The 12,166-nt window shown below is 26.9% G+C and overlaps 1 protein-coding gene across 2 annotated transcripts; it reads right to left on the reverse strand.

The window, feature by feature from the left end:
* Positions 1-1,710: 1,710 nt before the first annotated feature.
* LOC120075206 (two-component response regulator ARR17-like) lies at positions 1,711-5,871 on the reverse strand. 2 transcript variants are annotated; one of them, XM_039028410.1, is made up of 5 exons: positions 5,428-5,871; positions 5,202-5,328; positions 4,331-4,408; positions 2,471-2,538; positions 1,711-2,330 (listed from the first exon to the last, which is right to left on the reverse strand). In XM_039028410.1, exons 1-5 carry the CDS (start codon positions 5,535-5,537, stop codon positions 2,030-2,032), a joined length of 684 nt encoding a protein of 227 aa, XP_038884338.1. In that variant the 5' UTR covers positions 5,538-5,871; the 3' UTR covers positions 1,711-2,029. The 2 variants fall into 2 exon arrangements, with proteins under 2 accessions (XP_038884338.1, XP_038884340.1); XM_039028412.1 differs by having other exon boundaries at positions 1,712-2,330; positions 5,202-5,325; positions 5,428-5,868.
* Positions 5,872-12,166: the final 6,295 nt, after the last annotated feature.

The raw sequence follows: 12,166 nt of genomic DNA on the forward strand, positions 1-12,166 counted from the left end.
AAGGATATTATCATAGCTAAATCTGTCTATCAATTAAAAGTGTGACGTAATTAAATATTATATTATTTAAATTTTGTAAAATGTTTGGGATTTCAACTATCTGTTTAATTAATACAAATTGTTACTTGAATTTCAATGTTTCGATTTCATCCAGTAGTGATACAAGAGCCTTAATTAAGAGCATTTTGAGGTTGTTTTGAAATTGTTAAAATTAATTTTAATATTTATAAAATAATTTTTAAATATATTTTTAATTAATTTTAATGATATGAAAATTGCATTTAAAATGTAAAATCAAATATTAAATAAATTGTCAAACATGCTTTTAATTAATTAAAATTAATTTTGATGATATGAAAATTACATCTAAAAATGTAAAATTAAGTATTAAATTTATTGTCAAATTAAACACAGCTCAATTGACATTCCAATCATAAAGAGTCAAATTTATAATTTAACCATATCTTCGTTCCATTTATTAACCCTATTTATTTATTAGTTTTAAACTTTGAATTGTTATACATTCTTAACAAATTATTTTTCCATGTCTATTAGCTTGTTTGAATTAGTCCTCTGATGTGAGAGTGCCCATATTAGGATGTTTGTTCTCTCTACGCGGACTCGCTCTCTTAGGGGTAGAGATTCCTCGTTAAAAAATTTCATAAGTTCTAAATAAAAATGAAGAATGTATTTCCGTCTCCGTCTTCGTCCTGTTTACCTCTTTTTAAATTTATTATAATAATTTATTATTATGTTATTATTTTTATTATATAAATATTATATTTAAGTTTGAAGTTTTATTAATTGATAAGATAATGAATATGTTTAAATTGAACGTTTAAATCTATTGATAAATAAATATTTCCTTCTACTAAAAATTTGAGTATTTTCTCTTAAATTTAAATTTTCCATAAGTGAGAAATTTAACTATTTAATTAAAACTTTAGTGATTTAAAAAAGCTAAATCGGAAAAAATGCTCATGTAGGAACTCGATTCCTACGTATTCTTCGAGGGAATCCCCACTCTAATTCCCCTATAAAAATTTGCAGGGATAAGGAATGAAATAGAAACATAGATGGTGAAGCCATCTCGGTCTTGCCCTATCCCGTGGACATCTCTATTTGTGACGATATGTAAGTTTTGACTTTTTTTTTACTCTTAATTTTAAATTAATTAATATTTTAATGATAACAAATTTAGATAAACTTTTCAAATAATTTTGATTATTTTGAAATATCTATTGCATGGAGTTCGAAAAACGATTCAAAGCACTTGATTGGGGTCCAAATAAAGAAATTATATACTTCGTTAAGCCAAAAACTAACCACAGGATAAATCCTCATTAAGAATAGAGGACACCAACTAGGGTAAACAACATCCCAACACCCCTGTTTGATAAACAATTTCTAATTTTTGAATTTTGAAAACTAACCTTACAATAACTACTTCCACCACTAACTTTGAATATTTTATCATTCACTCATTTAACATGTTTAAGTAGTTTCAAAAATGTAATTTTTGTTTTTAAAATGTGATTAAGAATTCATCCGTTACTTTAAAATAGATAAAAACATAACAAAAAATTTAAAAGAAAATAAAGATAAATCTAAAAATAGAAAACATTAAAAAAAATGAGATCATTACCAAACGAACTCTTCATTACGTCAAAAAGAGCATAGATAGCTCAACTGATATAAAGCATATATTATCAACCTCGACGTCAACGTCAGGTTCGATCCCTCTCTCGCGTTGTAAAGAAAAAATTGATATTTAAATTAGAATTATTAACCGATTGGCCTCCAAAAACATCCCAATTTTGGGAGATTTTCCTCCATCTTCATCCATCTAACAACACAAAAGGTATTCATTATCAAAGACCACCAAAGAAATTACAAAATAACAATCCATTTTACATCTCCAAATTCCCCTTTTTCCACCTGAAAATCTCTCTCTATATATCAATACGCCGCTGTAACTCCAAATTATTTCAGCAAAGGTGTTCGACGAAATGCCAATGCCCCCATTTCTTCATACTCCAGCTTGCAATTCTTTCAGTTTTGGCCGTCTTTCTTCACAATGTTCTGGAGTCGCTGCCTTTCTCTTGCTCAAACTATTATTAATGCTATTTTCATTCTTCTTACTCCCTTCTAATTTCGAGTTATTTTCGTCGTCGGTGATTCCAATTTCGATTGCGAGTGTTGTTTCTTCTTCTTTGACTTGATCTGCAGAACAAAGAGTGAGGGATTTTTGAAGGTGAGGCTCAAGTTTCTTGACATCTGATAGTTGAAGAGGCTTTAGAAGGAATTCCTCTGCTCCTTCTTCCAAACACCTGTAAGTTCAAATTTTGTTCATATGTTTGAGAAGTTTATAGATTAAAATTAGTATCATTATGATTGTTTTTAATTTGTGTAATATTAGAAAGTGAATTTTAATGAGAAAATTTAATGTGAGAGTTAGCATATATTTTACATATTGATTCTTGAAGGCTCATTCTCTGATGACATCACAACAACAGGAATATCCTTCCAATAAGATCCCTGCAAATGCACCAATTACTGTTAATAACACTCATCTCATTATATTACTTTAATCTATGTGGTTATGGTTTTATGTTCGTTTCTTTCTATTTTCTCTTTTTTATTATGGTTGAATTTATAGTGAAATTTTATAAATAAAAATGAATCTTATCATTTAATAACTATTTAGTTTTTAATTTTCTTCTCTTCAAACCAAAATTTGAAAACTAACCAAAGTATTTTTAAAAAACTTGATTTTGTTTTGAAATTTGACTTAAGAATTCAAATGTGTTTTTTAAGGAAAATAAATTTGAGGAAACAAATATACTTTTTTAAAAGGGAAAAACCGATGATTAATCTAAGCCTACTTTTTTTTAGTTTTCAAAATTTATTTATCTTTTTTTTTTTTTAATATTGGTAGAGAATGGATAGCAAAACAAAGGAATTTATAAATAGAAATAGGATTTATAAACTTAGTTCTAAAAAATTTAAAAAAATGAAAAATAATTATCGAACGTCCTTGATTTAGCAAAAAGAGAAAGTGGAAACTATTCATGATTACAATAGAGTCATGTCCACCAATATCTATATAATCGACATATGGTTTCTTTTCTTTCTTCGAAGTAAATTAGAGGTAGAGAGATTCAAACTACAAATATCTTAGTTACTAACACATATTATATGTCGGTTGACTTATGTTCATTTTGAAAAAAATGTCGATTAAGAAAAAAAAAAAAGTAAGAATAAGTTTAATTTCAAATATGCCTGCTATCTCTTATACCTTTCAAATTTGGGCTATTTGATTTCATTCAAGCAATTTGAATTATTTTTTTTGATAAAATAGAAACAAAGTTGGTCCTGAGAAAGCTACAGAATAATGCAGTTTATACATATATTGACAAAGTCGAATTTTGCAAAATTTGGGTGCCTGGACTTCCTATATACAGGTAAAGTTTTTTTGTCCATTATTATCATTGTTTACTGACTTGGAATCCATTCTACTTTTTTTTTTTTTCTTTAATATATTATACTTATCTTTCATTCTAATTTAGATATCTTGCTTTCTTATTTGTAAAGAAATAATATTAAGATGAATCCATACTCTAATCATATATAAAAACAATAAAATAATAAAAATTTGTCGCATGACAAATTATATTTAGTCAAATTGGGTGAGTATAGTTAGGATATACTTAAGTATTTTTAATTTATAAACTTAAATCCTATTTTTGTCTCAGAATGTTGAATTTTGTTCTATTTTGATTCCCAATCTCTTGAAAACATTCGTTTTAGTCACTGAACTATTAAAAAGTATTCATCTTTGTCTTGCAGTTAAAATTTTGTTAAAAATTAAATGGAAATATGAGGCAACATATATTTTTGGGTTTTAAATGTATTGAGTAAGATGAAAATGAAGTTAAATATCCACTACCAATACGCCAAAATAGTGAACAATCAAAATCTTGAACTAAAAATGACTTTCAAGCTATCCCATACTCGCTTTACCATCTTATTCAAGATTGAAACCGTAGATTTTTTTAGTGTAGTTAACTTATTTAGTAGCTCAGTCATAACACAAGCAATCTAGTTAGAATAATATAAACCAAAGTAAACATCTTTAAAACAATATTCAAAGTTGGAAGATTAAAATAGAATTTAAACGAATAAATTTATAAATAGAGTTCTCATTTTTAATTGTCATTTTGAATTAGTTAGCTAAAATAAAGAATTATATAATATATAACCGAAAATTTAGGTGGAAAAAAAACGGGATTAATTGTTGCATGTATGAAAGGGTGATAGTGGAATTGACCTTGAGTCGTTTGAGTAGATCATAACCACTCATCCCAGGCATACAATAATCTGTCATGATTAGGTTGACTTTGACTTCCTGTAATGAAAAATCAAGATCTAAATGATTTACAATATTTAAAATAAATCAGGGTATTTAAAAAAAAAGGAGGAAAAAAAAAAACATAGGGGTCCCCCTGTCTAAAATATATTCCACAGAAAATCTTCATCAATTCCCGGCTGATTGAATGCACAGTTGGAAAAAGTTATATTAATTTTAATTCTACTCAAAATTTTCTTCACATGGTGATGCACAAATTTTCAAGAAATATTACTCTTTTTTTTTCGTTTTTTTTTAATTTTTTAATCTCATCCTCCTTGGTGGGAGATAATCAATCTATAAGAGTTGGTTTAATTTGAAATACCTTTTAATTTAAATACTTTTGAAAAAAAATAATTATTTTAAATGATAAAACTATTAAAAATATTTTTAAATATAACAAAATGTCCTATCTATCCCAAAACAATATTTTCAATAAAAATGTTATTATACCAATTTGTTTAAGGATAACATATTTAACATGTTTTTATTTATTACTACATTTTTTTTAAGATGGTTTAAATACTTAATTACCCTTCTTTTTTATAATCCACTTTGGATAATCTAAAATCTAGACTAAAAACACACCTTAAATTATTAAAAATTCCAAACATTTTTTCTTCTAAAGTCATTCCAAAGACATTATGATAATTCATCATCCATCAGTTCTTCTAACACATAATTCAAATTTGTTCATGTTTGAATTTGATTGTCTTTCTTTAAGCATGCATTGAAGAAAAGAGATGAGAGAGAAAGAGAGAGAAGAAAAATAAAATTAATGAAAATTAATTACCTGTTGTTGGGAGAGTTGTGAGGAAGAAAAAGAATTAGCAGCAGCAGAAGAAGAAAATTTATCAAGATCATCAAGAAGACCCAAATATCTAAGAGCTTTATCACCAGACTCCACACAAGTAACTGCTAGGGGTATTATTGGAAAGAAAAAATCAGTTTTTTTTAAAAAAAATTAGGAATAAATATAGATATATATATATATATATATATAATTTTAATTAATTACCTCACATGAAGAAATTGTTAAGAGCTTTTCCAAAAGCTTTCTATCTATAAGACTATCATCCACAGCCAATACATGGAAATGGTGTTGTACTTCCCTTACTTCTGTTTCCATTTCTCCTCAAGAAGCCTCTTGAAAGATCAAGAAAGATGATTTTGATTTATATTTTTCAAAATCTCACAATAATAATGGTAACTTTGACATTATAGAGGAAGAGAAGGAAGCAAAAATGGGAGGGGTGGTGGGTGTGGTAATATTGGAGGATTTTATGAACAAGTGGGTGAGGAGAGAAAAAAAAGAAAAGGAAGCTAAAGAATAGTTAGAGAAGAAGTATAGTAGATGTCATGTGTGTGTGTTGAGAGGGTTTGTATTTTCTCTCATGCTTGAGATCTTTCTATAGATTCTCTATACCCCATTGGTACAACAACCACTTATCTCTCTCTTTCAACTCTCTCTCCTTAAATAGCTTTTTAGTCCCTCTACTTCCCCAAAATTTACTATACTACAATAGTATCGATCTCCACTTATATGTCATGTCAACACGCTTGTATAAATAAAGTGGGACTCGTTAATATTGATGTGGGGTTCATGAAAATTTATGAAGACAAATTTTATGTATGAACAAATTGAATTAAATTTTTGTCAACATGTCAGATATCTTCATAGATTTGATATCAATATGAGGAGTGAATCGGTATTTTTATTATATCGTATAAAAAATATATGGAACATTAAAAGTAAGTAATAAAATATCAGTAATGTAGATATAATAGGAATAATTTTTACTTGCTTAAAAAGCATAAAAATATTTATTTTATTTTTTATGTGTTTATTTCTAAAATATCTATCGATGTCGACATTTTGTTGACATTTTCATAAAATTGAGACATTGATATTTTCATTTGCCGACATTTTAAATTTTCTTTCATTAAATCTTAAATTTAGTCATTCAAAGTCGATAATAATTTTCAAGCAAGTAAAGACCCGAAAGGTATGTTTAGCCCAATGATCGAGAAGTACGAGTTGAGTATTAGGAGTTGTGAACTCCACTTTTTCTTTGGTCCAAGAAGTTTATGTGTCGCACTAATAAAAAAAAAACAATTTTATATCTTATCAATTTCTTATACTGTGGGTCCTAAGAGTTCAAAACTCACTATTAAACTTCTTGCCTCAAATACTCCAGAGAGATTGTTAATGGAGATTAAATTATGTTTTTGAAGAAAAATCAATAATAAACAAATAGTTAGGGCAAATTTTAAAATTTATTTAAAATATGTAGACTAAAATAAGATATTTGAAAGTAAATTGATCAAAAAAAGAAAACGAAACTAAAAGTATAAGGAGAAAATGGTATTTTAACTTCTTTTTTTTTTTTTTTTATCTTTTCTTTTCTTTCCTTTGCTACACTTTTTCCCTTTTACTTTCTTGGTTAAGATTTTGTTTGATTGCCAAGAAAAAATCCCGAGATCTTTGTTGCCATTCGGTCATCATGATGATGGAAAAGAGTTGATTTTGGGTGTTAGTTGGATTTGATTCAATTAATTAATTAATTAAAGACTTTTATGATATTAATTAGAAGAGAGTACTTAACTAATTAATCAAACTATCATTAAATTGGATTCTCCTCTCTCCATTTTTCCCATGGTTTTGTCCCTCTTATTTCTTTTTCTTTTTTTTTTCTTTTTCTTTTTTTAAAATTGTATTAATGCAATATTAATTACTGGCAATTAGGAAGGAAGGTTGGCTTCTCTAATTTCTAGACTTATTAGAGAATTTCATTTTAACTTAATTTAATAGATAATCCTTTACCTGTATTCTCAGCATCTTTTCTAACCTTTTATTGGCCTCCATTCTCACAGCATCTTCCCCAAACCATCTGGGAATGATAGATGTGACCTATTTTAGGAGCTATTTTACATTATCAAGTGTCACTATTACCATCTTTATTTTCTTTTATTAGCCAAAATTATGGTTATTGTCAAAGTGAACTCGATAGTAATTGATGTATATTCATTTCTTTGAACTTAGAGATTCAAATCTACATTCTCATTTTTTGTAGTAAAATTAATCATGGTTGTTTGTTTGTTGTTTTTAATATCAAACACTAACAACTGGGTACTAGTGTGTTTATTTTGTTTCTATCATCTTTGTACAAGGATGCACTAGGTAAGGCTTTGATCCATGGATAGACTCAAGTCTAAAGGTTGTCAATGGTTTGTATATCCTTCAATAAAAAGTCAAAGCCTTAAGTGTTTGGTTAGCATAGCTAAATTCGTCTTATATCACAAAAAAGGTAATAGATAAACTAAACTCACTAGCTGAAAAACTGCAATCTCAGGAACTACACTAAAGCTGTTAATATTGCATATGTCCTAGGATGCTACACTATTGGACTCTATAAATAATTCTCATTCCTCCATCTCAAAGAGGATAAACAATATTTTGAGTGCTTAGTTAAACTAAATACTTCTTGTGCTAATTTAAGCTTCAAGTTGCATTCAGTTCGACGTTATACCAATGTGAGTCTTTTTATAGGACAATCCAGATGCATTCTCAAATTAAAGGAGCTCTATTTATAGATCAAAGACCTAAATGAGATATGCATGCCAACCATCTTCTAATATGTTCTACCAATTTTAACTTTCTAAATGTGAAATACAATTAATATTTTAGGTATAATTACTTACTCGATTTTTTTCAAAGATGGGCAAAAACAAAATTGTAAAAGAAGATACTTGAATAATCTCTATCATACACATATACATATGGTAAATGTATTATAACCGTAACTTTAGTCTTTAATAGGCAATAACTTCACAAGCGGTGTGAAATTAAAACCATCAATTTTATTTCCTTAAGGAAAAAAAAAAACTTATAAATATGTCAAGAAAAAAAATCTTCATAAGCTTTATGACAACCAGAACAAAATCTACACCATATCAATCTGTGAAGTTGACTTTAAAGACAATCTTTTCGTGTCAAAAAATTCTAGAAGGGGTTTACTTAAATGACATCCCAAATCTTAATGGAAAAAAGATTTAAATTAACCTATTACCTACCTTAGGCCGTTGCCCCATTATTGGAGTTGATGGCTTAAACTACAAGCAAAGATTCTATTTTTGAAATTTAAAAAAATTAGGGTGAAAAATAATTGAAATCATTGACAAAAGTGCTTGCCTTCAATTAATGACAACTACTATTTAAAACTCAATTGGTCTTCCAAATTATCAATCCCAATCTTACAAAAATTCATAATAATAACTCAACTCAAATAATTGTCCCATTTTCAATCATTTTTCTAATAAATAAATCTTTTTCCATTTTTTTTTCATCAAGAGATAAAGAATTTTAGCCATGTTTTGGACAGACAAATTCACGAACACCCAACATAATTATTAGAATTTTGAGTACTGAAAAGGCAAAGGAAAAAAAAAAGACGAAGAAGAAAGGACAGTTATTAAGAATGATGTGTGTATTTTTATTTTTTATTTTTTGAGAATTAATGATATGTGTATTTTTATTTTGTATATATATATATAAATAAATAAATAATATAAGGCAATAAAGAGACAGAGCGTGGAAGGGAGCTGAGACGGTAAGAGAGACGGAGACATGAAATAAATAAAGGTAATTTTTGGGGGTGGGAGTGGGACCCACTCCACCTCACTCTTACCCTATGTTGCAATTCCTTCACCAATTTGGTTTTCCCTTTTTTTTATGAAAAATCTCTTGTGGGTCCACTTCTCTAGATCTTTGGTGGGTCCCACTATTTCCTTCTCTGTCTTTTTCTTTTCCTTTTAGAATTGGGTGAAAATTATTTTTTCAAATATAAAAAAGGATGGTACTAAATATAACCATCAGATCTAAAGTATTTGTAAATATAACATCATACAAAAAAGTTTGCAGATATAGTAAAATCTAAAAATTTTATTCGAAGTTTATCAGCGATAGATCATATCGCTAGTAAGGATATATTAGCAATAGATCATATCACTAATAGAAATCTATTAGCGATAGAGTCTATAATTGATAGATTTGACTATATTTTAAATTTTTTAAAATATTTTATACACTTAACTATTATCCCTAAGGGGCTATTGGGGAACTGAAATGTAATCAGAAATATTGGAAATCAGAAGAGTGTTGGAATAAGTGAGGGATCGAGGGTGGAACGAAAATGAGATCGTAAAGCATAAAAACGGTAGAAAAGAGGGTTGGATTGAAAACTATCGGGATGAAATTAGGTTTGTAGTAAATCGAGCCCAAAATGCTTAATCCAAATATGAGTTTTGGATTACATTACATTGTAAATCGTTCTATTACAGTTCCCCAAACAATTTTTAAAGATGCTACCCAATGCACTTATCCTATAAAAAATTCCATTTCATTTATAGTATTAAATTTTGAGGGACATTTTCACATACTTGTAGATTCGACATCCGTTAAGTTGATGATTTTGATACCAATAAAATATTTGAAAATGATAACACAATGTAACCTAATGATATTATAATTTATGGCAATTGTTTATAAATATTCAAAAAGGTAAAATATTTATTTATTGATTTTATATATATATTTAAAAAATTATAGATACCTTGATTGATATTTAATTTTTCGAAAATTGAGACATCGACATTCTCATCGACATTGACATTTCTAATAAGGAAAAAAAATCTCTTGATATGTCAGACATTTTTATATTTCTTTAGGTTCGACATCGATATGAATAGTGAAATGATATTTTTATTATATCGTAAAAAAATAATGTAACAAAATATCACTAATATAAATATAATATAAATATTAAACAATATTTATTTAGTAATCTAAATAATTTTCAATTCTCGAAATTTTATAACTGTTTTGAAATGCCTAGCAATATGGACATTTTTACGAAATTGGGATATCGAAATTATTTTTTTTAAGAAAAAAATAATAAAATTCTCACGCTGCGAATTGTGGGTTCCCCGTTCTTGTCTGCCACGTGTTACTGTTGCCATGTGTTGTTCCTCAATCATACGTCTGTCAGCCAGTAATTGGCTGTCTGACGTGGAGCGATCTCAATGGCTGAATATTATCCTCCTTTCTTCTTCTCAATATACTATTCCGTACACCCAACTTTTTTTTCTTTAAATGGAAGTTTTAAAAAAAAAAATTTTAACCCATGAACATTTATCGAGTAATGATTTGTAATTTTCAAAAAGCAATTTGTATCGATTTAATATTTATAATTTTAAATTTTTAATAATATGATCTTTTAAACCGTATTGAACAATAATAGTCAAAATTAGTATAATTGTAATGAGATTCTATTAATTGATCAATTATAATAGGTCTCAATTCTATCCGTAATTAGATTGCTTTTGATAATGGGTTGTAGACATTTTGCAAACATAATCTTATTATAATTAAGATTGTTTACTTTGTATTTTTAATTGAATAAATAACGTAATCTTATAGTAATTTTTACGATTTTGGGTCAAACGATAAAGTACATGTAACGATAAAGATAATTGTGAAGGATGCATAATGCTCCTATTGCAACGGTAATGGTATTTGAGAATCAAAATTGGAAAATCATTTAAGAGTAATTAACTAAAAAATTAGTGGGTCTTATGTAATTTTCAAATGCAATCAGATTGATAACTCTTAGGTCACAATTGAATTGTGTTTGTCAATTACAGATTTCGTAGCATGCCCTGTATTTCACTATAGTTATAGAACACGGGTAAATAACAATAAATGTAATCAAATGAAGCTCACTTTTCATATTACCATTGATAGATTACATACTTAGTAATAAAAATGACCTTTGTTCTTATCGTGGAAAATCTAGTCAAACTTAATTGTCATATTTAGTTATGTAACAACTTAGACCCAATTTGATAACTATTTAATTTTTTTATTTTTATTTATTTGAAAATTTAATTCTATGATCATTTATTCCACCCTTAAATTTATTATCTACTTTCTACAATTTTTTTTTTTTAAAAAAACCAAGCTAAGTTTTGAAAACTTAAAAAAGTAGTTTTTTCCCTATAATTTGGTTAAAAATTCAGATCTTTTATTTAAAAAAGATGGAAGCCATGGTAAGAAATGGAAAGAAATGGACTTAATTTTTAAAAACTAAAAACTAAAAACCAAATGACTACAAAACGAAGCTTTAATCTTTATAATTTATAAACAAACTTGAGTTTTAATCATTTTATCAATCTACATGTGTAAGAAAATCCTCTCTAAGACTAACACAAATTGTAAAGTATAGACTAAATTGATATTTTTTTTAACATCAAATTGATACTTATTAAGGTTCATAGATTAAATTGTTATAAATTTGGAAATAAAGAGATTAAATCGTGACAAACTAAAGGTCAAAAGTCTAAAATGAATACTTCAAAGTTCAGGACCAAAGTAATTATTAAAAAAAAAAAAAAAAAAACCCTATAATAATAATAATAAGAGAAAAAAAAATTAGATTAAATTACAAATTTAGCCATAAATCTTCTAATAAGTACTTAAAATATTAATACATTCTTAAAATTTCATTATTATATTTTCATCTTATAGATAACTTACATATTCAACCTTTTAAGAATTCACAAATATATTAAATATAAATTGAATCTTGTATCTAATAAAGCTCATGACTTTCAATTTTGTGTCTAAATGGTTTGTAAATTAAATTCTATAAATGTTTTCTTGAGCATAAAGTACACCATAAGACTTAGAGATTGCATGAA

This window comes from Benincasa hispida, chromosome 4 (assembly GCF_009727055.1).
Source record: "Benincasa hispida cultivar B227 chromosome 4, ASM972705v1, whole genome shotgun sequence".
Taxonomy (NCBI): domain Eukaryota; kingdom Viridiplantae; phylum Streptophyta; class Magnoliopsida; order Cucurbitales; family Cucurbitaceae; genus Benincasa; species Benincasa hispida.

Coding starts and splice junctions, on each gene's coding strand:
- LOC120075206 (XM_039028410.1), bottom strand. CDS start 5,537: ATGGAAACAGAAGTAAGGGAAGTACAACACCATTTCCATGTATTGGCT. Junction 4,409..5,201: donor CACAACTCTCCCAACAACAG/GTAATTAATTTT, acceptor TTTTCATTACAG/GAAGTCAAAGTCAACCTAAT. Junction 2,331..2,470: donor GAGCCTTCAAGAATCAATAT/GTAAAATATATG, acceptor TTGAACTTACAG/GTGTTTGGAAGAAGGAGCAG.